Here is a 27,313-nt window from a genome sequence, read left to right as displayed (position 1 = left end):
CCATAAACACTAGTACAGAGAACTGGCATAGACTCCATCTTTATTCCACCAGTAACGCAGTGGAATTAATTTGCTCACTTTTTGTACAAGAGTTTTCCATGCTGGGTAAACAGCTAACATGTGGTTGAGCCAAAATTTAAGGCCAAAGAGTGTGACTCCAGAGCCCACACTCATATTGCCTTTACTGACAAGTAACATCAAATTAATGCTAACTGCCGGAGAGTGGTGATTAAAAACAGGAATGGCCATTAAGCAGTTTATAACCTGGATTAAATATGGTAATCGTGTGACTAATACATATTCAATTCAGTGAAAAGTATACAAGTCATTCAGATGTTAATATGGATACTGAGTCATGTCTGGGTATATGAATTTATATATATATATGTTGATGCATATATATAGATGTATATGTGTAAGAGTGTGTGTGTGCATATATGCATTTAATATAATGTTATCTGGGTGTTGCTATGTGTCAGACCTATAAGGTAATATGAAGGCAACATCTTGGTCAAATAATGCAGGCAGGTACAATATCAACATTTTGTCTACCATGTCAGAGAAAGGTCCTTGGAGAAAATTAAGGTCTTAGTTGATTTTAGACAATAGGATCCTAGAAAAAGGTGTTTATCCTAATACTTGGCACAAAGTATATTAATGAAAGAGTGAGTTAAAATGTGAATGATAGTTACTTTATGAATGGGAGGGACAGAAACTAGAAACAGAGGAGATAAGAAAAGGGGAGCTGGTGAGAAGATGAGAGTGATCAGAACGGAGCAAGGAATTTCCTCAGTGGGACTTATTTATCAATGAGCTGTCTGGTGAAGGACTTTATAAAAAATAGATTTAGGGGTACTAGCACAGCTGGGTTACATGGATATATTGCATACTGGTAAAGTCCATGCTTTTAGTACCCATCACCCAAATAAATGTACATTATACCCAGTACGTGGTATTTTTTCCCTCACCCCTGTCCCATCTTCCCAGTTTTGGAGTCTCCAAAGTCTGTTACTCTACTCTGTATGTCCATGTGTACCCATTGTTTAGCTTCCACTTATAACGGAGAACATGAAGGTTTTTGACTTTCTGTTTCTGAGTAATCCCACTTAGGATAGTGGCATCCAGTTCCATCCATGTTGTTTTAAAGACATTATTTCATTCTTTGTTATAGCTGAGTAATATTCCATGACATACCACATTATTTTATCCAGTCATCTGTTGATGGACACTTAGATTGATTCCATGACTTTGCTATTGGGAATAGTGTCGCAATAAACAAATGAGTGCAGGTATGCTTTTGATATGATGCTTTCTTTTCCTTTGGGTAGATACCCAGTAGTAGGATTGAAGGATTGAATGATAGTTCTATTTTTAGTTCTGTGAAATCTCCATCCTGTTTTCCATAGAGGTTGTAATATTTTACATTTCCACCAGCAGTGTAAAAGCATTCTCTTTTTTCTGCATCTCCATCAACCTCTGTTGCTTTTTGACTTTTAATAGCCATTCTGACTAGTGTAACGTGATGATATCTCATCATGGTTTTAATATGCATTTTTCTGATGATTAGTGATGTTGAGCGTGTTTTCATATGTTTGATGGCCATGTGTATGTCTTTTTTTGAAAAATGCCTATTCATGTAGCCTACAGAATGGGAGAAAAATTTTGCAATCTATCCATCTGACAAAGGGCTAATATCCAGAATCTACAAAGAACTTAAACAAATTTACAAGAAAAAAAAAATCAAAGAGTAGGCAAAGGATATGAACAGACACTTCTCAAAAGAAGACATTTATGCAGCCAACAGACATATGAAAAAATGCTCATCATCACTGGACATCAGAGAAATGCAAATCAAAACCACAATGAGATACCATCTCATGCCAGTTAGAATGGTGATCATTAAAAAGTCAGGAAACAACAGAATATACATTCTTCTCAGCACCACATCGTACTTACTCCAAAATTGACCACGTAATTGGAAGTAAAGCAATCCTCAGCAAATGTACAAGAACAGAAATTATAACAAACTGTCTCTCAGACCACAGTGCAATCAAACTAGAACTCAGGACTAAGAAACTCAATCAAAACCGCTCAACTACATGGAAACTGAACAACCTGCTCCTGAATGACTACTGGGTACATAACGAAATGAAGGCAGAAATAAAGATGTTCTTTGAAACCAATGAGAACAAAGATACAACATACCAGAATCTCTGGGACACATTTAAAGCAGTGTGTAGAGGGAAATTTATAGCACTAAACGCCCACAAGAGAAAGCAGGAAAGATCTAAAATTGACACTCTAACATCACAATTAAAAGAACTAGAGAAGCAAGAGCAAACACATTTGAAAGCTAGCAGAAGGCAAGAAATAACCAAGATCAGAGCAGAACTGAAGGAGATAGAGACACAAAAAACCCTCCAAAAAATCAATGAATCCAGGAGTTGGTTTTTTGAAAAGATCAACAAAATTGACAGACCACTAGCAAGACTAATAAAGAAGAAAAGAGAGAAGAATCAAATCGACGCAATTAAAAATGATAAAGGGGATATCACCACCGACCCCACAGAAATACAAACTACCATCAGAGAATACTATAAACACCTCTACACAAATAAACTGGAAAATCTAGAAGAAATGGATAATTTCCTGGACACTTACACTCTTCCAAGACTAAACCAGGAAGAAGTTGAATCCCTGAATAGACCAATAGCAGGCTCTGAAATTGAGGCAATAATTAATAGCCTACCAACCAAAAAAAGTCCAGGACCAGATGGATTCACAGCTGAATTCTACCAGAGGTACAAGGAGGAGTTGGTACCATTCCTTCTGAAACTATTCCAATCAATAGAAAAAGAGGGAATCCTCCCTAACTCATTTTATGAGGCCAACATCATCCTGATACCAAAGCCTGGCAGAGACACAACAAAAAAAGAGAATTTTAGACCAATATCCCTGATGAACATCGATGCAAAAATCCTCAATAAAATACTGGCAAACCGGATTCAGCAACACATCAAAAAGCTTATCCACCATGATCAAGTGGGCTTCATCCCTGGGATGCAAGGCTGGTTCAACATTCGCAAATCAATAAACATAATCCAGCATATAAACAGAACCTAAGACAAGAACCACATGATTATCTCAATAGATGCAGAAAAGGCTTTTGACAAAATTCAACAGCCCTTCATGCTAAAAACGCTCAATAAATTCGGTATTGATGGAACGTACCTCAAAATAATAAGAGCTATTTATGACAAACCCACAGCCAATATCATACTGAATGGGCAAAAACTGGAAACATTCCCTTTGAAAACTGGCACAAGACAGGGATGCCCTCTCTCACCACTCCTATTCAACATAGTGTTGGAAGTTCTGGCTAGGGCAATTAGGCAAGAGAAAGAAATCAAGGGTATTCAGTTAGGAAAAGAAGAAGTCAAATTGTCCCTGTTTGCAGATGACATGATTGTATATTTAGAAAACCCCATTGTCTCAGCCCAAAATCTCCTTAAGCTGATAAGCAACTTCAGCAAAGTCTCAGGATACAAAATTAATGTGCAAAAATCACAAGCATTCTTATACGCCAGTAACAGACAAACAGAGAGCCAAATCAGGAATGAACTTCCATTCACAATTGCTTCAAAGAGAATAAAATACCTAGGAATCCAACTTACTAGGGATGTAAAAGACCTCTTCAAGGAGAACTACAAACCACTGCTCAGTGAAATCAAAGAGGACACAAACAAATGGAAGAACATACCATGCTCATGGATAGGAAGAATCAATATCGTGAAAATGGCCGTACTGCCCAAGGTAATTTATAGATTCAATGCCATCCCCATCAAGCTACCAATGAGTTTCTTCACAGAATTGGAAAAAACTGCTTTAAAGTTCATATGGCACCAAAAAAGAGCCCGCATCTCCAAGACAATCCTAAGTCAAAAGAACAAAGCTGGAGGCATCACGCTACCTGACTTCAAACTATACTACAAGGCTACAGTAACCAAAACAGCATGGTACTGGTACCAAAACAGAGATATAGACCAATGGAACAGAACAGAGTCCTCAGAAATAATACCACACATCTACAGCCATCTGATCTTTGACAAACCTGAGAGAAACAAGAAATGGGGACAGGATTCCCTATTTAATAAATGGTGCTGGGAAAATTGGCTAGCCATAAGTAGAAAGCTGAAACTGGATCCTTTCCTTACTCCTTATACGAAAATTAATTCAAGATGGATTAGAGACTTAAATGTTAGACCTAATACCATAAAAATCCTAGAGGAAAACCTAGGTAGTACCATTCAGGACGTAGGCATGGGCAAAGACTTCATGTCTAAAACACCAAAAGCAACAGCAGCAAAAGCCAAAATTGACAAATGGGATCTAATTAAACTAAAGAGCTTCTGCACAGCAAAAGAAACTACCATCAGAGTGAACAGGCAACCTACAGAATGGGAGAAAATTTTTGCAATCTACACATCTGACAAAGGGCTAATATCCAGAACCTACAAAGAACTCAAACAAATTTACAAGAAAAAAACAAACAACCCCATCAAAAAGTGGGCAAAGGATATGAACAGACATTTCTCAAAAGAAGACATTCATACAGCCAACAGACACATGAAAAAATGCTCATCATCACTGGCCATCAGAGAAATGCAAATCAAAACCACAATGAGATACCATCTCACACCAGTTAGAATGGCGATCATTAAAAAGTCAGGAAACAACAGGTGCTGGAGAGGATGTGGAGAAATAGGAACGCTTTTACACTGTTGGTGGGATTGTAAACTAGTTCAACCATTATGGAAAACAGTATGGCGATTCCTCAAGGATCTAGAACTAGATGTACCATATGACCCAGCCATCCCATTACTGGGTATATACCCAAAGGATTATAAATTATGCTGCTATAAAGACACATGCACACGTATGTTTATTGCAGCACTATTCACAATAGCAAAGACTTGGAATCAACCCAAATGTCCATCAGTGACAGATTGGATTAAGAAAATGTGGCACATATACACCATGGAATACTATGCACCATCAAAAAGGATGAGTTTGTGTCCTTTGTAGGGACATGGATGCAGCTGGAAACCATCATTCTTAGCAAACTATCACAAGAACAGAAAACCAAACACCACATGTTCTCACTCATAGGTGGGAACTGAACAATGAGATCACTTGGACTCAGGAAGGGGAACATCGCACACCGGGGCCTATCACAGGGAGGGGGGAGGGGGTAGGGATTGCATTGGGAGTTATACCTGATGTAAATGACGAGTTGATGGGTGCAGCACACCAACATGGCACAAGTATACCTATGTAATAAACCTGCACGTTGTGCACATGTACCCTAGAACTTAAAGTATAATAAAAAAAGAAAAATGCCTGTTTATGAATTTTGCCCACTTTTTAATGAGGTTATGTGTTTTTTTCTTGTTGAGCTCCTCATAGATTCTGAATATTAGCGCTTTGTCATATGCATTGTTTGCAAATATTTTCCCTCATTCTGTAGATTGTCTGTTTACTTGGATGATTATTTCTTTAGCTGTGCAAAAGAGTTTTAGTTTAATTAAGTCCCCTTTGTCTATTTTTGGTTTTGTTGCATTTCCTTTTGAAGACTTAGTCATAAATTTTTGCCTCAGCCAATGTTCAGAAGAATTTCTTCTATGTTTATTTTTCTAGTATTTTTATAGTTTCAGGTCTTATATTTAAGTCTGTAATCCGTTTTGAGTTGAGTTTTGTATATGGTGAGAGATAGGGATCCAGTTTCATTCTTCTGCAAATGGCTCTCCAATTTTCCCAGCACTGTTTATTGAATAGAGTAACCTTTCCCCAATATATATATTTGTCAACTTTGCCAAAGATCAGTTGGTTGTAGGTATGTGGCTTTATTTCTAGGTTCTCTATTCTGTTCCATTGATCTATGTGTCTGCTTTTGTGCTAATGCCATGCTGTTTTGGTTATTATAGCCTTCTAGTAATCTGAAGTCAGATGATGTGATACCTCCAGCTTTATTCTTTTTGCTTAGGATTGCTTTGGCTATTTAGGTTCTTTTTTGGTTCCATATGAATTTGGAGATTGTTTTTCTAATTATGTGAAGAATGATATTGGTAATTTGATAGAAATTGCATTGAATCTGTAGATTACTTTCAGCAGTGTAGTCATTTTAACAATATTGATTCTTTCAGTAGATGAGCATAGGACTTTTTCCCACTTGTTTGTGTCATCTATGATTCTTTTCTCAATCTTTTACAATTCTCCTTATTGAAGTGCAAATTCTCCTTGTAGAATTTTTCACCTGCTTGGTTAAATATATTCCTAGGTATTTTATGTAGCTATTTTAAATGAGATTCAGTTTTGATTTGGTTATCAGCTTGATTATTATTGGTATATAGAAATGCTACTGATTTTGGTATGTTGATTTTGATTCCTGAAATCATTTATCAAATCTAGGAGTCTTTTGTGGTTTCTAGGTATAAAAATCACCTTATCAGCAAGAGATTTGACTTCCTTTTCCGATTTTGATCCCTTTTATTTCTTTCTCTTGCCTGATTGCTCTAGCTAGGACTTCCAGTACTACGTTGAATACAATTGGTGAAAGTGGGCATCCTTGTCTTGTTCCATCTTTGTCTTGTTCCTTGTCTTGTTCTTAGGGGAAATGCTTTCAGCTTTTCCCCATCCAGTAGGCTTTTGGCTGTGGTCATGTCATATATGGATGGCTTTTATTATTTTGAGGTATGTTCTAGTGAAGGACTTTTTTTACTCCATAACTGGGTTGTCTTTCCTGGTTTTCAGTCCAAGTTCAAGAAATTGTTTTTTTTTTTTTCTTGGAGTCCTTTTCCTCATAAGTGCCATCCACCTAAGTGAAAAACCACCCTTCATTGATTATTATTTCCTAGTGGAAATGTGTTCATCCTTATAAGTAAAGTGATCTGCTGTCACTGAAAATTAATACACTTACCATATAGTCAGTTATAAATAAGTTTCTTCACTTATAGGTTAATGGGGCAATGAACACCCACATTTTACCAATACTATTCACCTCTTTGGTTGCTTCTCAAATATCTTTTTCACTTTTTCTTTCCTTAGTGTTTTTCATCAGGGTTCTGGTTCTCATATCATGCTAATGCCTTTCTTGGGCTGAAATGAGCAACATGTTTAGTGCATTGAGCACCCTGCCAACTTTCCAGGGAATGGAGCCATGGACTTACCTCCTAAATGATACTGACAGCTACAATAAATTTTTGTACGTTAGAAAATCAAAGTTGTCATTTATTTCAGTTGCACCCAAAAAAATTTCATTGTTGTGGTAAAATCATACTAAACATTCAATTTGAAAAGTTTGTTCAGGGAAACTTGAAATAATTCCTCCATACGGTGTATAATGAAAGTGTATGGTTTGGGGTAACAAATCAATCCAAAGACCATATGCAGAAACTTAATTGAATTAATTCTCAGTAATGAATAATGAAAACTATATTGCCTGTACCTGAAGACCTGATATGAGTTTAGCAAAACTTTTGTTAGTTTTATGTTAGAATGTTAGCTAAAGCTTATGTGCACTTCCTTGAACTTTATTTGCTGCTTTTTAAAGAAGAATCTGTGTCACTCACTCTCTTTTGAACTGCTTTTCCTCTCCTCTAAAAGATATGTGGTTTTCCCCCATCTTTTGCTTCAATGAAAATGGCCCCAAGATGCATATAATTTTGTGAACTCGCGATTATAGATTTTACATAATTCAAATCACAGAGCCATGAAACCCCCACTCTTTCATTTGGATTCTGTGAACTGCTGACACTTGTGGAGTGCAAACGATGTCAGAATAATGCCCTAAAGGTGTAGTGTCAGGACCAGAATTCTGCTCTGGGATACACGATCCATCAAGCAATGGAAGCTGTGCACTCATAACCCAGGGTTGAGCGTGGACCTCATTGTTTTAATTACAGAGCCACAGCATGTGGGTAAGAAACTTGGATTTGACAGCAGAAGAAGAAAGAGGATATTGTATGCCTTCAATCAACTTTGTATTAGGAGATCCTTAAAGGAAAAATTATGTGAAAGAAAGAAAGAGGAAGAAAACAACTAACTAGCAAGATCTGTATTTCAATATAATTTGGAGAAAATGACTGATTTGGGTTGGTCATGTTGCCAGAACAGATGACTCAAGGCTTCCATACAATAAATGGAAATCAGGAGGATGCCTGAAGCCTAAAAGAAGAACAAATTGTAAAGATATGATTGACTGTAAGGCTTGAAAATCAACTGTACCAAAGATGAGCTTGGATCATTGCCCAGAACAGAGCTGAATGGTGATGTTCATTTGGGTTCTGATTGTTGAAACAAAATAAAATGTAGTAATTGTACTCTGTTAGGTATACAGACGTGTTAATGCTTTCCAATTTCCCCAACTGGGGATCTGGTGTCACTTTCCCTGTCGCTCCTATTTCATGCTTCACCGGTGAGTATTATTGCTACTCTGGATGCTTACTGAATGCCAGGTTTTTGGCAAAGAAGTGGGATCCAGGTGAAAGCATCCTTCTCATGCTGTGTGTGTGTTGCAGGTGGCTTGGAAAATGGCTTTTCAACTTGGAAATCATTTCTGTAACTGACATTTTCAGGCTCAGATAACGTGCATCTCTATCCTGGCTTTCCCAGTGTGATGTTTGCTGGACTTTGGTTATGAATATCAGCAGTTTGGATCCCAAAACACTTCATCCCTGACAACCAGGGAAAGCCCCAGCTTCCATGAGCAGCAGATTTACACGTTGATCTTTTCTTCCCTTAGAAGGAAAAATGTCTTGTTCTCAGTTTTCTTTATATGCATTTTCTCTTTAATGGATCAGTTTAGTTTTATGGTAACCTTTCTGATAGACAACAGGGTTGACTCTTTCTAAAAGTCAGTTGTGAAGCAGCTACACTGTTTTTATTTCTCATTGGGAGCTACAAAGAAGAAAATATTCCATGTTGTTGCTCCTAACACCAAAAACCCAATAGCCTAGTAACTTAGGAAATTTCCCAGCCGGCTTGAAAGAGCAGTTCAACTCTATGGTCCAAATGATTCCCAAACAAACATTTTCTAGATACTAAATTAGAAAAATACCAGCAAAAGCAACAATGGGGGTGACTCAGAGGGGAAAAAGGAGGGGCAGACAAGACATGTGATTTTTCCACTTCTTTTTAATTTCTTTACCTGAGTCAGATTTTGAGAATGTTAAGCCCTCCCCGTCTACCCACTATTTACCACGAAGTCTTCAGATTTCCATAGCTAACTTAAAGCAAGGAACTTTTTTTAGTCATTCAAACGGACTAAAGATGTGAGGTACATGATGTTTAATTAAGGCTCGGACTGACTGGTCTCTATAGGTGTCTAAAATTTAGACTTGAAAACAAGGTAACCTAAAACTGGGCTTAATGAGAGACTAATGAGAGACAATAAGAAGGCATCTTTGAGTGTTTGACTTGCTCCACATGAACCACAGAGACTGGACACAAGCTGGAACTCACAGGAAATTTCACATTTCCTTGCTTCCATACAATCAGCGTCTTTTTATTGGTTGCTCTGTGACCTTGTAGCCACCCATATGTTAGATAGCTTCACACTTTTAAGATGGGTATGTGGGGGGGTTGAATGAGGGATAAAATTATTTTGTAGGGTTTGTCACAAATCTGTATTCCAAATAAGCTGTCTTTGAGAAGAACACGTGTGATATAGTTTTTGATCTTCATTTTACAGATGTACATAAGTAATACAATTAAAAACAAATGTGATCCAATATTGTAGCACTGTGTATCTACTTAGGTTTGTGAACAATACCTCTCATTAGTCTATAAACCATCACAATCTAGTGGCATTGGATCCTGGTACCCCCTCCTCGTATTTGCTGTGTGACTTTGGTCTGCTAGCTTCTCCGTATTCCATCTGTGGTAAGGGGTTATTTCGTTCTTTCACAGACAATCATACTAATGGGATGGGTTTTATGTGTGATGGGCTCCCCAACATAAGCAATCTGAAACCATTTCTTTTTTTTTTAATTATTATACTTTAAGTTCTAGGGTACATGTGGATAACGTGCAGGTTTGTTACATATGTATACGTGTGCCATGTTGGCGTGCTGCACCCATCAACTCATCAGCACCTATCAACTCCTCATTTACATCAGGTATAACTCCCAATGCACTCCCTCCCCCCTCCCCCCTCCCTGTGATAGGCCCCGGTGTGTGATGTTCCCCTTCCCGAGTCCAAGTTATCTCATTGTTCAGTTCCCACCTATGAGTGAGAACATGTGGTGTTTGGTTTTCTGTTCTTGTGATAGTTTGCTAAGAATGATGGTTTCCAGCTGCATTCATGTCCTTACAAAGGACACAAACTCATCCTTTTTGATGGCTGCATAGTATTCCATGGTGTATATGTGCCACATTTTCTTAATCCAGTCTATCACTGATGGACATTTGGGTTGATTCCAAGTCTTTGCTATTGTGAATAGTGCCGCAATAAACATACATGTGCATGTGTCTTTATAGCAGCATGATTTATAATCCTTTGGGTATATACCCAGTAATGGGATGGCTGGGTCATATGGTACTTCTAGTTCTAGATCCTTGAGGAATCGCCATACTGTTTTCCGTAATGGTTGAACTAGTTTACAATCCCACCAACAGTGTAAAAGTGTTCCTATTTCTCCACATCCTCTCCAGCACCTGTTGTTTCCTGACTTTTTAATGATTGCCTTTCTAACTGGTATGAGATGGTATCTCATTGTGGTTTTGATTTGCATTTCTCTGATGGCCAGTGATGATGAGCATTTTTTCATGTGTCTGTTGGCTGTATGAATGTCTTCTTTTGAGAAGTGTCTGTTCATATCCTTTGCCCACTTTTTGATGGGGTTGTTTGTTTTTTTCTTGTAAATTTGTTTGAGTTCTTTGTAGGTTCTGGATATTAGCCCTTTGTCAGATGAGTAGATTGCAAAAATTTTCTCCCATTCTGTAGGTTGCCTGTTCACTCTGATGGTAGTTTCTTTTGCTGTGCAGAAGCTCTTTAATTAGATCCCATTTGTCAATTTTGGCTTTTGTTGCCGTTGCTTTTGGTGTTTTAGATATGAAGTCCTTGCCCATGCCTATGTCCTGAATGGTATTACCTAGGTTTTCTTCTAGGGTTTTTATGGTATTAGGTCTAACATTTAAGTCTCTAATCCATCTTGAATTAATTTTCGTATAAGGAGTAAGGAAAGGATCCAATTTCAGCTTTCTACTTATGGCTAGCCAATTTTCCCAGCACCATTTATTAAATAGGGAATCCTTTCCCCATTTCTTGTTTTTCTCAGGTTTGTCAAAGATCAGATGGCTGTAGATGTGTGGTATTATTTCTGAGGACTCTGTTCTGTTCCATTGGTCTATATCTCTGTTTTGGTACCAGTACCATGCTGTTTTGGTTACTGTAGCCTTGTAGTATAGTTTGAAGTCAGGTAGCGTGATGCCTCCAGCTTTGTTCTTTTGACTTAGGATTGTCTTGGCAATGCAGGCTCTTTTTTGGTGCCATATGAACTTTAAAGCAGTTTTTTCCAATTCTGTGAAGAAACTCATTGGTAGCTTGATGGGGATGGCATTGAATCTATAAATTACCTTGGGCAGTATGGCCATTTTCAGGATATTGATTCTTCCTATCCATGAGCATGGTATGTTCTTCCATTTGTTTGTGTCCTCTTTTATTTCACTGAGCAGTGGTTTGTAGTTCTCCTTGAAGAGGTCCTTTACATCCCTAGTAAGTTGGATTCCTAGGTATTTCATTCTCTTTGAAACAATTGTGAATGGAAGTTCATTCATGATTTGGCTCTCTGTTTGTCTGTTACTGGCGTATAAGAATGCTTGTGATTTTTGCACATTAATTTTGTATCCTGAGACTTTGCTGAAGTTGCTTATCAGCTTAAGGAGATTTTGGGCTGAGACAATGGGGTTTTCTAAATATACAATCATGTCATCTGCAAACAGGGACAATTTGACTTCTTCTTTTCCTATCTGAATACCCTTTATTTCTTTCCCTTGCCTGATTGCCCTAGCCAGAACTTCCAACACTATGTTGAATAGGAGTGGTAAGAGAGGGCATCCCTATCTTGTGCCAGTTTTCAAAGGGAATTTTTCCAGTTTTTGCCCATTCAGTATGATATTGACTGTGGGTTTGTTGAAACCATTTCTTAAGAATAGTTCTCACATCTTCCTTAAAAACACATTGCTTAAGATTTAACAATTATCTTTAATATAGTTATGATTTTAAGAATTTCAATTTAAGGCTTTTTGTTCAGAAAGGGATGTGCTAAAGGTAATTTGTGTCAGCATATTTTTAGCAGCAGGTTAACAGAAGACATCATTAAAAGCAGCTCAAATAGTAAAGGTTTATTCTTAATTTTACATCATCAGAAATCTGGAGGTAGAATGCCAGCATTGGTTACTTAAGAAGCCCAACAATGTCATCGAGGTCCAGGTCCCTTGCATCTTTATCCTTGGCCATCCTTAGCTTGGGAGCAATGATGTCTCACTCGGCGGCAGTCCACAGGCATCTCACACAGTTAGGAAACACCTAGCAAAGAAGACAGGACTTTTCTTCCTATGGGCTTCTTTGCCTTAGACTGGAAATCCAAGCCTGCCAGCACACTATTCCCTCTTGTCTCTTGGGCTAGGCTTCAGTCATATGCCCATGCCTGACCCTCTCACTAGGAAAGGAATGAGCCCACCATGATGGGCTTGAACAATTCTGCTTTATCCCCTTGGCTGGAGTAGGACTCTCCTCCTTAAGCATGGAGTATGGGGATCACTTATACTCTGAGGAGCAAGTGAGGGGCATATATCTGTTGGGTCAGTAACCAACATTCTCCCACATTGACAAAATTATCCTGGTGTGCCTCCTTTTTTTTTTTTTTTTTTTTTTTTTTTTTAGACAGAGTCTTGCTCTGTTGTCAGGCTGGAGCACAGTGGCACGATCTCGGCTTACTGTAACCTCCACCTCCCGGGTTCAAGTGATTCTCCTGCCTCAGCCTCCCGAGTAGCTGGGACTATATGCATGCACTACCACACCTGGTTAATTTTTGTATTTTTAGTAGAGAAGGGGTTTCACCATGTTAATCAGGCTGGTCTCGAACTCCTGACCTCAAGTGATCCACCCACCTAGGCTTCCTGAGCTGCTGGGATTACAGATGTGAGCTACTGAGCCCAGCCTCCTGGTGTGCCTCTTAAGGGCAAAAGTCTGGCTTGAGGAGGAAAAAGTTTATCCTATGGTTCATTTCTTTCTCATTCTAAAACAACCAACAATTTTCACAAAAATGATCTTACTCATCTTAAACCAGTTCTATCAGTTATATAGTATTTCATATTACTTTAAAATAGAATTGAGTAGAAATTGGAACAGACACCTGTTTTTCATGGCGTTTTCTGCTTCCTTCTAAAATAAGAAATGACAAGGTATTGTTGCAACATAAATAATTTTTCAAAAGCTTTTATTAAAATAGTTGTTTTTTTCTTTTTTTAAAAAAAAAAAGCTATACTGTATAGCCTAGTGGTCAAGGACATAAAAGAACTTGATTTATGTTGCTGTATCTTATTTGGCATTGACATGACAGTAGTCCTCACCAGCAAAATGAGAAAAATAATTATAAATATTTTAAAGAATTGTTGTGAAAGTTGATTGAGATTACTATGTGTACATATACCTACATGTTTTTATTCTTAACACAAAGGCTATTACATACTAAACTTTCAACAGATTTGTCTATTTTTACTTACAATAATATTTACAAAAATCCATAAACATACAAGATAATACTTTTTTACATAGGCTAGTTAAAATCAAACTCGCACCTTTTAGAAGTATCAACGGCTCCATGTGAGTCAAAACTTTAGAGTAGAGTGGTGCCTTTGTTGTCATGTCAGAGAGAACTGCCTTTGCTGCTACATAAACGTTTAGAATCCCACAATCCATTCATCCAGCAAGTAGACTGAAAGCAGCTCTTGGCTGCTTGTGACGTAAGCGGGATGACACATGTTAACAATGGGTGTCACCAATCTCTTAACTTCCTGGATTATGGTCCTGGTAAGTTGTAGGCTCTGCACAGCAAGCCAAAACCACATGAAGGCAGAATGGACAGTGCATGTGAATATAAACATCAGTTATTTTGCAGGAAAAAAAAAAAAGTATCTGCTTCATAAAACATCACAACTCCTTTTTGGTTTTTAGAAATGTCATATAATATTTTGCATTGGGAAAACTTTCAATAATTATCTAGTCAAGAATAGCTATCAGCTTGAGCCCTTAGCTACATGCTCTTACCCGCATTTTATATATGACTCTTCTGGTCGGCTCAAGGGCCAATTTTAACTGAGAGTGAAGCTCTTCCTATGATTGGACACGGCGTGGAGGTTCTACAGCAGCCACTTTGGCTAGAGGGGCTATGATGCTTACGTTCTGGATCAAGGGCTCTGGGTTATAAATAATGAATGCAACTCAAACTTATTTAGGTAAAAAAGAATTTACTGGAAATGTTACTGAGCATCTCATAGAATCAAAGGCAGAGGTAAATACCAATATTCAAGAAAGGCCAAGATGTAATTAGGCTTAAAGAATTCTGGAAGCAGGGCCACACTCACAGAACCAGAGCTTCTCCTTCTTGCTTCTGTGCCTCCCTAAACGGTGGCTTCTTTCTTTTTTATCACTGTAGATTGACTTTCTCCAAATGAGTGAAAGCATGACTGCCACTGAAATCCTAGATTTCTGTGTTACAGTTTTCACCAAACAGAGCAAGACTGATCCTGTTCCATTTCCAAAATCCTAGGCTAGGTCTAGCTTGGATCAAATTAACTCAGGCAAAGAAGTAGAATGCCATTTGAACCCATCTGGGTGAGGCGCTCAGTCAACCCCTGCCTATAAGTAGTATCATATTGTACTAACGTGATTAAAACAACTTGATGGGGCTGTCCTAAGCAGAAGCAGTGCTGACCTGACTGTTCCATAGATGTCCTGTATTGCATGGATATAAGGTAAAAGCAATGCAAGGAGGTAGGTAGTCCTAGCTTCCATTTACCAACAAAGGCTGCCTATTGTCTTTGAGAACTTCTTGTTAAAATTGCTCATTCTCAGTTTGGAAGCTCAGGATGGTGGTATGGGAGGAGGGGAACGATCACACATGAAAGTAGCTGAGCAGAGAGAAGGGAAGGAGGGCACATCAATGAAGCATCATCAATACAAAGCAGAGGGCTCTGGACCTCCCAGCTCTTTTCATATTAAATCCTTATGCTTCTCCCAGCTGCCTCTTCTCTCCTGCATCACACCTCTTTTTAATATTTTCCCCCATCACTTTTAAAATGAAGACCTTCTGTGTACTTATAAGACTTTAGTCCTCTTCCAGAGAAGCCATGTAAGATTTGATGCAAAAGTCTAAAGTATGGCAGATTCTCTCTCTTCAGAGAAGTGCTTGCCCATGTCTTCTTGTACTTTTTCTCAGAATAACAGAATCTGAGGATTGAAACAGACCAGACTTGAGGGTCATCAAATGCATGGATTTTCCGTGTACCTCCCAGTCACTGGTATTCATGACAAGTGGCCATCCAGACTGCTTGATCACATACCAAAGGGGAACTCACCACTTTTCAGGAGAGCCCATTCTATGTTTAGACAGTTCTGACTATTAGAAGTACTTCATTGTGTTAAGCTCCACCTGGGCCAAATATGTGTCTTTTCTTGTTGCTTCCACCTGTTGGAAGTTCTACCACCTGGAAACAAAGAGAAAAGTGTAATATCTTTCCTTCACACACACCATTCAAAAGATCCATCACATTCACCAGATTTCTCCCTAAGATCATTCTTCTCCAGTTGAAGCAACTGTTCTTCCTATAACTGTTCTCTGTAGTGTGGGATTTCAAGTTCCTCTGTTGATCTGGACACTCTGTTTTAAAAGCTTTACTTATGTGAGTGTTTCTCTTTATTTTTTTTCCTACAATAATCAGGCATAGTCTTCCAGATGGGGAAAGATCAAACAAAAAGAACAGAAATAATAACAGTTTTCATTATATATATAGAACTTCTGTTCAGGAAAATCACGTTTATGTTTTGGGAAAACCAACCTATGCTTAGTCACTCTTTATGCCAAAAATTACATAGTGATTATAATGAAATTTAAATGAGAAAAGTATTTAAATGTTATTAGTTGCTAGAAGAAATTTGTGTTGATGTGAGAATTTCAGGCATCAGTAGTTCAAATTGGAATGGAAAAGGGGTGGGGACAACTCATGAATTGCCATAGCTCTCCAAATCACATATCTGATTTACTTCCTATTCCTAATGCTAGCACTATCCATTAAGTCAAAAATCGTGGACAGAGTAAGCCCATATCAGGGAATCATTTGATCCCTTTATTCCTCTTTATGACATCCATAAGCTTAACAAATGTTTGTGTCCTGGTTACATTAAAAAAAGGGTTTTGTGGCCGGGCGCAGTGGCTCAAGCCTGTAATCCCAGCACTTTGGGAGGCCGAGACGGGCGGATCACGAGGTCAGGAGATCGAGACCATCCTGGCTAACATGGTGAAACCCCGTTTCCACTAAAAAATACAAAAAACTAGCCGGGCGAGGTGGCGAGCGCCTGTAGTCCCAGCTACTCGGGAGGCTGAGGCAGGAGAATGGCGTAAACCCGGGAGGCGGAGCTTGCAGTGAGCTGAGATCCGGCCACTGCACTCCAGCCTGGGCGACAGAGCGAGACTCCGTCTCAAAAAAAAAAAAAAAAAAGGGTTTTGTGATAAGAACCCCAAAGGTGCACAGCCCTCAAGTTTCTGTGTAAGCCCATGAATTGAGTAAAGCAGGCAAGTGCTTTAGTCCCCTCACCAAAAGGTACTGTATAAGCCAGTGAATTGAGGGAGAACAAGAGTTCGCCATGTTGGTTTGGGTGGCACAATGGGGTCACCTGAATAAATTCTCAACTTCTTGTTCCCAGAAGCACAGCTAGAAGTGGACCTAGTTTAAGGGAGTTGGAGTGAAGCTTGAGGGGGTCAATCAGAGAGGCTGCAGCCCCTTGTTAGCTGGATATCCTAAATTAGGGACATGTTGAGCTCTGCCCTTCTCTGTAGTCACTTATGGACTAATCAGGAAAAGTGATTACTCAGAGAATAATGCATAATATTCTCTTCTATTTATATATTTTAAGATTTGAAGTAAGATATGGCATATATAATGAAGATTCCAAGACAAAGGAATTTAAAATTTTGAATTCTAAAACTATAAGAAATAAATGGTGACTTGTAAATCTAATCATATGTCACTCGTTCTTGCTTTTTTCCTAAAAATATCTGACTATGTTGCCCATCAACATTGGCAAAGAAAACTGGCTCATGCCCTGTGATTTTGCATATCAGCAAGGGAGTCTGACAATTCGTCTGTTGGCAATACATACTCCTATAGCCGGCCCTCTGTGACCTTCTTCCACCTCCATTAAGGAAGCTTTAAAATTATGACTAATTCAGGACGGGGCTGGAAGTCATAGTACCATACCCACAGAGCTTGTTAGTTCCCTTGTATGAGTAAAGCTAAAATTGAAAATTTTATCACCTCCTTAGCCTCAGAAATGTACAGTCTAATGGGTTCAGGAATAATCCTAACCTCGTTTGGTTACCACAAGGGAGGAAATGCAGGACTGTAGATAGCTTGAAGCTACCTGCCACACAACTGAGAAGTAAAGTCAAGAGCCCTTAGAGTAAGGAAGTCAGCTTCATCGTTAAGGTACAACTAATGGTCATGCTTAGCAACTTATCTAAGGGATTCCCATCTCAGTATCACGTATTCACCTTCTGAATATCATAATGCTAAGAGACATAGAATTTATTTCTTTATTTAGAATGAAAGGAAGACTTCATGATTGGTGTGATATGTTGAATGATCCGGAATACTTTAGGATTAGTTGCTTTATCTAAACAAAGACAGAAATACGGGTTTCTTAATTTCTTTACTCATAGGAAATCTTTTATTTCTCAAACAGGTTGTTTGGTTTTTACAAGGGAATTCTGCCACCTATCTTGGCTGAAACCCCAAAAAGAGCAGTGAAGGTAAGCATTGCATGCATTTGCACCAAGAAAAAGTAGGGTGCAGTAACAGCTTCAGCACAACAAACTCTAAGACATTAAAATGAATTATATATAAAGCATTAAAAATTTTAATGCAGAAATTATAGCATAATTTTTATTATAATTAGACTTGGCCAGTCTCTCAAATATGTAGATCAATTTGTAGATTTTTTTAATCAGGTAAAAGCATTCCATTCTAAAAAACAACATGGTGAATGAAATTCTAGTAATCAAACCACAAAATAGCTTGGACCTTTCTTCAAAGCAACTCAGAAATTTTCCTTTGGAGAAATAATTATTAAAGAAAGAGAGACAGAGGGAAGAGGAAAGAGGAGAGGAGGAAAAGCCTTTCTCCCTGAATCATTCCCATTTCATGAACAGAGTAAACAAATATACCATATTTCTTTATATATGATTCTCATATAACGTATTTATTTTGCATGCCAACTTCATTTTCCCCCTTAGTCTCCTCTTTTAAAATTCTGTATTCTGGTTCTTACAAAAATTATTACTTCCACTACCCTGATTTCCATTTACTTAACCACATAACTGTAGAGGTTTATGTACTACTTGCTAGTTCAGTATCTGAAGAGGAGCAGGAAGATATGGCAGAACATCCAGGGGCAAAAGAACTCAATCTGACTACTGTCTTCTCTCAGACAAAAGTCTTGATCATAGTGACTCTGGCAGGCATTGCGCCCCCCCACCCCCCACCCTGCACCATTGATATCACCAAATAAGGCTTTGTCCTTCCATAATAATGATAACCTAAACTTAAAGACTGACTTTCCAAGCAATATAAGGCTTTTTTTTTTCACATACATTACTCGATTTGTATTCTCAGTACTCCTGAAAGGCAAGAAGGAACAGTTCATATACTTTTACTCAGTAAGTTCAAGAGGGTGACTGGGTTAAAAATTATGATAAAATTACCCACATATATACATGAACATCCAACCTTTATATTATGTCAAAATGGCAATAGGATTGAATTCAAATCTAGAATTTGGAAAACAAAGCTTTAGAACATACCTTCTCTATAAATTCACCCTCTTTGTTGGTATAGGTTTTGTGATTTTATAGTGATCTTATAGCAATACAAATTTTGTTATAAGGATCTGGATCACAGTAGAGAATCTGGAATAAGTTCACCAAAGTACACAAAAGAGCTGAATTGGATTATGAAATGACTTTACTTGATAAAAGATTGCCCAAGTAAACAAATAGAGCAGAGTTCCTGTTCAAAAGGAAAGTCGCTTTGTCTGCATGGAATAATATATTCATCTGTTCAGTGATTTACATGTATAAACAAAGTAAACTACAATTAGAGTTTTTCCTGGAATATTTTTTCGTAATATTATGTGTTGGAGACAATTTAAACTTTAAGGAGATTAAGACTTATCACCATTGAGCAATCTTTTACAGAAAAAAAAAGTTGAGCTTTATAAAACAGAGTTAGTTTCTATTTTACAAAAGCAATGCTCTGTGCCAGAACAATGGTTAACAGATGAACTTTTGGGCAAATGAATATGGTGTATGTGTCCCAGACATCTTGTTTCAAGTAGATTTTACCTTAAAATTATTGAGACATATGGTAAGTATGTTGGCTTTTTAAGTATAACTTGGAGTTAAGTGTATCTTTGCCAGATGGATAGCACTAGTTTTTCAACACAATTTATGAAAACATTCATTTTATAGGTATTTATCATAGGATTTGTGAGGAAAGCAATCACCTGATTGTAACGATTTCATACATCATAAACTGCTTCATTGTATGTCATCAAAGTTTACTTCAGAAAAAAAATATTCAGAGACTGTGGGGTGTGTGTGTGTGTGTGTGTGTGTGTGTGTGTGTGTGTTCTTTGGTACTGACACTTTAGTTAAAATCATTACCATAATCAGAAACAGACAATCTTAAGTTTTATGTACTTTATTCTTTGAAATGAGCTTTATCATTAAAATAATAAGACTTACTGATGCTAAATAAGTGTAACTTCTCCTTTCACAAATTAGACAGAGTTAGTATTGTAGTTAGCAAAAGGAAATGAAGACTTCAGAGAGACCAGCTGATCCCTCAGAGATGGGTGGCACCGTGGTTCAGGCTTCAGGGTCCAGTCTTGAGCTTCACACATGCAGAAATACCACTTTTCCCATGTGCAGTTTTCTCAAGGACTTCCTTATGCTAACTAAATTCACAAGGGATTATAAACTATGAAGGCTAATTTGTTCACTACGGTATACCTATCCCAATCACAGTATCTACACATAGTAGATGTTCAGTTGATATTAGATGAATAAAGGAAACATGTATAAAAAGAAACAAAGAAAACTTAAAGAAAGAAACAAAGAAATATACATAGAGAGAAAATTCCCACATCTACTATTCAGAGTATCTGGAGGGCCAAGACTTCCACTCCTGGTGGAGACAGAGTAACAGGGACCAGTATGAAATAACAGTTTTCAAGACACTGGACATCAGATGATGAAGGCTCGAAATACATGAGAAATGGAAAACAAATGAAATGAGCCCTGTGATGCCACAGCTTACTGCCTTGGGATACTTTCAGGCCCTGGGACAGGGAGGGGAAACTGAGGCAGAGCCCAGGGGACTCCCTGGGTTGGGTAGGAGCTGAAAGCCAGGGGAGAGCAGGGCAGCCAAAGTCCACAGGACAGAGTACCAGGGAAGAGCAGGCTGCACAGAGATAGAACTGAGATCTGTAGAAGGACCTCTCCAAGTTTTCAGCTGAGTATTGACCAGTGCATGCCTGGGAGGAAACTACCAATGCCTGGGAAAGAATCACCCAAAAGGCTTCGAGGGAACAGTGCTTAGCAGTCACATGCAGCTGGGAATAGTGCCTGCTCCCACCAGCCAGACGGGAAAGCTTCAGCAGCCCCAGGGCATTGAGAGGAGTGCTCATATACTTAAGGCCTCTATGATTCCTTTGGTAACCTAGGTTACCAAAGTTACAGGGAATAAAAACTAAGATTTTTCAAAAGTCTCACTTGTACCAGTCCTGTCAGGGAATCTTACTTAAATTATCTTATTTAATGATAATCTAAAAGGTAAGTTTTGAGGTCTTGAGAGTTAGAAAGGTTAAGCAGCTTTCCTGTGCTTTCACAGCTAAACAGCGTAACCCGGATTCAGCTCTAGGACTGCTGACTTCAAAATGCCAGCAACGTGATTCTCAAAGTGATGATGATGATGATCATAAAAATGAAGAAAAATAAATTATTTTTAAAACCTAAGATTATAACACTTTTCCTTCCATGGTTAATGGTTTCTAGTGGTTAATGGTTTCATCAAAAATGCGGTGGTCCCAGGTGGTCGCTGTTGAGTACTATTTTAACACCAGGGTAGTTTCAGGGCTTTCACTAGCCACTAGAATGTTAGCTCAAGTAGGTAGAGGTTTCTCTTTGTTTACCATTGCATCCCCGGTACCTAGAATAGGAGGTCTCTAATAACATTATTAAATGAGTGAATGAATGAATCCCTGTTCTAGAAAACGCTATATTCATAGTGCATTTAAAAGACCATGGTACAAAAGTAGTTCCTGAGTGTTGAAAAGAATAAAAATTTATCAGGTAGTAAAATGATTCTTGGGCTGCCCAAACACTCATTGAAGCCATCTATAAGGAGCTACTTCTTCCTAACAACAGAGTATTTTTGGCTCTGAAATCTGGTTTTGCTTTCTAGCCCCATTTTACTGGGCTATAAAGTAATGGAGTAGAAAATATTGGGGACCATATAATACCCATACCATTTTTGGGGTCTTGAGAATCAGACTCGAGCAGGACCTAAAAACGTGCCTTATCAGTGGTGTTGACAGCTACCTGAACGTGCTACCCAGGAGCAAAACATGTTCAAGCAGAGTTGTTGCTCAAAAAGTAGAATACAGGAAGAAAAAAGGGGGGAAATGTATTATATGAAGCAATTGATTAGATTCGCCTCCACTGAAATTTGTTTGCAGAGAAAATTATACTAAACATTATCTACTGAAGAAACCAAAAATACCTTCACCATCATCATCACCATCAGTTTTGAAGGAAGGAATTAGCAGCTTGCTTTCTTCGTTCAGGTTGAGGACAGTCTTGCTTTATGGCAGGGGATGGACTAGATAACCTCATTGGGTTCTTCCCTAGTTTATCGTGGCATCTTCATAATTATTTAGTGTTTTCAATTCCATGGAGCAGTGGGGAGATACCAAAATAGAAATGCAAGTTAACACTGAAAAGTGGATGTCTTTTACAAGTGTGTTAGAAAATTGGGCTTTCACTGGGAAAGCAGTTCATAGAGAAAACATAGGAGACCAAAGATGTCAGGTCTCTAGGCCTATAATGTTGAATCACTGCCATAAGAGAGAAGTCTATTGATGTCTGGGGAAACTGAAAATGGTCATGGTAAATGGAAGTTGTATGGTTCATTTACTGCTCTAAAGGATTTCATCAGCTCTTCTGTAGGTTATTATAACTGCATTTGAAACTGTGAATGTTAAAGAAAGTTCCAATAGCAACTACCCGAGACAGGATTAAAAACTGTATTAGATAGTTTATCATTTTTTGAAATGCTGGTTAACATAATGATTTACTAAAGAAATTTGAGTCAATTAAAGAGTTTGTTGCAGGAAAATTGTTATAAATCTGTGAGTTTGGTTTTGTTTCACAGTTTTTCACCTTTGAGCAGTACAAGAAATTGCTGGGATATGTGTCACTGTCACCAGCATTGGTAAGTGAGAGTATTTATTATACTTAAATGTATGTGTTATTTCATAAAGCAAAATCTAGAAACAAAAACTCTTTTGATTCCCAAGCCCAGCTACTAAAATATGAATTCAAGTTATTCAATGTTCAGCTACTTGTTGAAAGCCATCTTCCTAATAACTCACAATTTGGCTATTTTATAGCTCCCAGTGATGAATTTATGATAATAATGATATGTCTGGAAAGGCCCCATATGAGATATGGTCAAGAACATGAAATAAAGAGTACATTTATCAAAGACTCTTTTTAAACCAAGACATGCATATGTTTACATACATACTGCATATATCTATGCAAAAGTCAACATGCCAAGTGCCAGGTCACTTTTCCAGCTTTTGCACCAGCTGTAGTAAATGTAAGACTTCAGATCCCTTGGGATGAAATCATTCTGTGGTCAGATGCAGACTGAAGGGACTTTTATAGGAATGACTGTAAACAACTCAACTAAGGAGAAATGTGATAGTTCAATGACATATCTCATGTATCACACAAAATTCACTTGGTGATTTGAACATTTCCCTATGCCATTCCCCTCCTTCTTGGTGACTTTCCTGCTTTTCACAGGAGTTAATTGTATTGACCAAATGGGTTCTACAAATGTGTGTGCAACAAGAGCCCCCAAGAGAGTAAATGCATTAACTTCTCCTTCCAAGTCCGCAAAGAAAAGCAAAACAAAATCTGCATTGGCCCTCCAATTGGCAGTGTACTCCAGTCTCTAGGAAAATGCCCTCATTTGCCCACTAAAATGGACAATATTTGAGAATTTGTATTCTCAAATTCTCAAATAGACTGTCCAAGAAGAAGTATCTGTTATTTTTTAAAAATCATACATGCCCCTTTTCTAGGAAAGATCCTGTTAGGAAACCTAATAGCATCACTTTTTGTTATGACAAAGCAATGTCTTGTACAGTCCTTGCCTATACAAGGTGGCTGGGAGACATGGCCTCCTAGAGAGGAGGGAGCAGTGATACCATGAATCTTGAAACTAGCTAGGATTTTTTCCTTTTAATTCTTTGGCATCTTCTCTTAATATCATTCTTAAATTTGGAAACAGCTTGGCAAAAAGAGAATTAAAAATTTCCTAGTGAGAAACAATAAAAGATGGTCTCCAGAGGGCCAGCTGGCTGTTCTTGTGTCAAACATTGGTACCATGTGAGAGACTGTAGGTCTTTGGACTCTTGAGAATTGAAACAGAAAAGCGTTTGGTCACTGCAGCTACTATAAACAAATGCATGCCAACTGTGTACAGTTCTTCTCTTTTCTTGAGCTCATTTATTTCAGTTACTTTTTTTGATATGGCTAGACATTTAAACAGCTGTTAAGTGTCCCCTGGTGCTCTCACATGAAAAGCCTAGGAGGCTGGAAACCCAACAGTAAATGTAGGTTTCTGGAACAACCTATGTAACATGATCTGCTGATATCTGATCAATTATTTTGACAAGGGACTGCTGAACACTAGTTCTGACAGCAAATGTAGCTGAATTTTATAGAAGAACAAAAAAGTGAATTACTTGGAAGATCGCATATAGTAAGTAATAAAAACCTGGACATCTGGATTTTAGCTTTCCCAGTCAAAAGAGTTTGGGACTAGTATTTTTTTTCCACTTCTGGCTTCCATGATGGAAGTCTGAGATAAATAAATAAAATATTTGATCAGTTACCCTATACACATATGCTTAAAACTGTAATGAAGGGAGATAAAATGGAAACATCATCAATGAGTCTCTCTCTCTCCTAGAATCTGTATGCGATTTCTTTCTTTCTTTCCCTTTCTTTCTTTCTTTTTCTCTTTCTTCTTTCTTTCTTTCTCTCTTTCTTTTTTTTTTACGGAGTCTCAATCTGTCGCTCAGGCTAGAGTGCAGTGTCATGATAGCTCACTGCAACCTCTGCCTGCCAGGTTCCAGTGATTCTCCTGCTTCAGCCTCCCTAGTAGCTAGGATTACAGGTATACACCACCAAGCCCAGTTAATTTTTGTATTTTTAGTAGAGATGGGGTTTCACTGTGTTGGCCAGGCTGGTCTTGAACTTCTGACCTCAGGTGATCCACCCAACTTGGCCTCCCAAAGTGCTGGGATTACAGGCGTGAGCCATTGCCCCAGCCCGTTCTTCCTTTTTTATGTGCAACAAGACCAATGGTGTTTGCATTACACTCTATGAAATGGTTTCACACATTATTTTGAGGCTTAAAATAACTTTATAAGCAGGGAAATTAGTTATTATTATCTCCATTTTACAGATGAGAAAACTGTGGCTCATCAGAGATTCAGCGATGTATACAATAGAGCCACAACTAGCACCCATGGCACCTTTGTGTGAATAATGAAAAGGTGCCCCTTCTCCCAACGGATGCCTCTCCAGGGCTTCTCTTAGCAAGTGAGGGGCAAGCTGGATTCTGGCCTCCTAGCATCCTTGGTTGGGCACCTTTGTCTCTGCACAAGCTACTGTGTGTTACAGCTCTAGTCACACAGCCAATAAGTGCTAGAATTGGACCTAAACCCAGACCTCCTGCCTCTGGATCCTGCCTTTGTGCCTCCCTTTCTAAGGTTACACAACATTCCTTTCTCCCTCCTTCCTCTCTTTTAGAAAATATTCCTTTCTCCCTCCTTCCTCTCCTTTTTAGAAGATATTAGAGCCCATTGCCAAGAGTTATCTGTTATTTACTCTTCAATGGTTTTATTCTTCTCTTTGTTGTCTACAGTACTGCCTCTTGTCCTGGAATTGGAGGTTCAGCACTAAATAATTACTTTTTTTCAAGCATCTGTTTTGGAGATTGGGGCTTTGTTTCATTTTGTTCTGTCTTGTGTGTGTATGTTTTAATTGTTGTGTTTATTTTTGATACAGATTTTCTGGAAAACACATAAGTATTCTACCTAGAGGTAAATTCTAGGAAATTGTTCTTTCCTATTGCAGAAATTCTTAACAGATACCGAACAAGAACTTGACATACAGTCACCTTTTGATAAGTTTTCTAGGTTTTATTTGAGCCCTTCAGAATAATCTAGTCATTTCTTTGTCTTTGTCCTTCTTTTCTTTTCTTTTCTTCTTCTTCCTCTTCTTCTTCTTCTTCTTCTCTTTTTTTTTTTTTTTTTTTTTTGAGACAGGATCTCACCCTGTCGTTCAGGTTGGAGTACAGTTGTTCAATCATAGCTCACTGCAGCCTTGAACTCTTAGGCTCAAGTGATCCTCCCACTTCAGCTCCCAAGCAGCTGGGACTGTGGGTGCACATCTAGCCATTTCTGATCTCAGCTTTTAGGTTTAGAAGACTGCGTTAATTGCCAGTGTTTTTTAAAATAGGGAAAAGATGAATAAAAAATAATGTTTGTTTGTTAATAGTCCAGAATAGTGACTCTAAAAATATGAACATAGGGTTAAATGTTTCCAGCTATGTTGTTACCTGAAATTTAGCTTTTTAGAAACAGTTTATTTGTGGTTCTGCTCCTTGAATTTCTTATATGCCCAATAAAGGAATTTAAGTAGATGTTTAAAAATGAAGCTCTCATTTTACAATTCAAATTTTCTTAATTGTTATATGTGCAGATGTTTTAGTATCCACCTTTAAATCAGTAAAGCAACCTTGCTTTTTGTTGAAGGAAAAAGTCGTTGTTGATGGGGCTTTGACATTTTATTTTGAAATTGTTAGGATGTGGTTTGTGGCTTCTGTAATTTCTTCTTCATGAATTGTCAGCATCTAATCAAGAACTAAAGCTGTTTAGTAATGGAATATGGTGCATTTATGTAGGTTTCTCCATTCTCTTTATAATGTTCAGCTGCATAGCGTAATGAATAGGATGTTTAACCCCATACACATGATAACTTGTTTTAAAGTATTGATTGATTTACTTTTTCTAGACATTCGCCATTGCTGGATTGGGATCTGGACTAACAGAAGCCGTTGTAGTTAACCCTTTTGAGGTAGTAAAAGTTGGCTTGCAAGCAAATCGGAACACATTTGCAGAGGTAACCATTTAATGTTTTTCTATTGTTGAAGGCATGTAAAAACTTATTTACTTATTTATGTATTTTGAGATAGAGTTTTGCTCTTGTTGCCCAGACTGGAGTGCAATGGTACGATCTCGGCTCACCGCAACCTCCACCTCCAGGGTTCAAGCTATTCTCCTGCCTCAGCCTCCCAAGTAGCTGGGATTACAGGCATGCATCACCATGCCCAGCTAATTTTGTATATTTTTTGTAGAGACAGGGTTTCTCCATGTTGGTCAGGCTGGTCTCGAACTCCTGACTTCAGGTGATCCACCTGCCTTGGCCTTCCAAAGTGCTGGGATTATAGGCATGAGCCACCACGCCTGGCCATAAAAACTTATTTTTAAGTATGCATGTGAAACAATGGACCCAACTTTTATCCACTTATTAAAGCCATAGTAAATCACTGTTAAGGAAATAGCATAAGAAAACATCAAATATCTCCTGCAATTAAAGTGTTAACAAAAATG

The 27,313-nt window shown here is 38.1% G+C and overlaps 1 protein-coding gene across 3 annotated transcripts in view; it reads left to right on the top strand.

Moving 5' to 3' along the window:
- SLC25A21 (solute carrier family 25 member 21) overlaps positions 1-27,313 on the top strand; it is a 506,910-nt gene that overhangs the window by 433,337 nt on the left and 46,260 nt on the right. For all 3 annotated transcript variants that reach the window (XM_073997256.1, XM_005561106.5, XM_073997258.1), the window contains 3 exons: positions 18,023-18,089; positions 22,771-22,830; positions 26,715-26,822. In XM_073997256.1, the coding sequence (XP_073853357.1) occupies positions 18,023-18,089; positions 22,771-22,830; positions 26,715-26,822 (235 nt within the window). The remainder of the gene's footprint in view (positions 1-18,022; positions 18,090-22,770; positions 22,831-26,714; positions 26,823-27,313) is intronic.

The sequence above is a fragment of the Macaca fascicularis genome, chromosome 7 (assembly GCF_037993035.2).
Source record: "Macaca fascicularis isolate 582-1 chromosome 7, T2T-MFA8v1.1".
NCBI lineage: Eukaryota > Metazoa > Chordata > Mammalia > Primates > Cercopithecidae > Macaca > Macaca fascicularis.
Note: the sequence above shows the minus strand (reverse complement) of the source record. Positions and strands in the feature narration are given on the sequence as shown.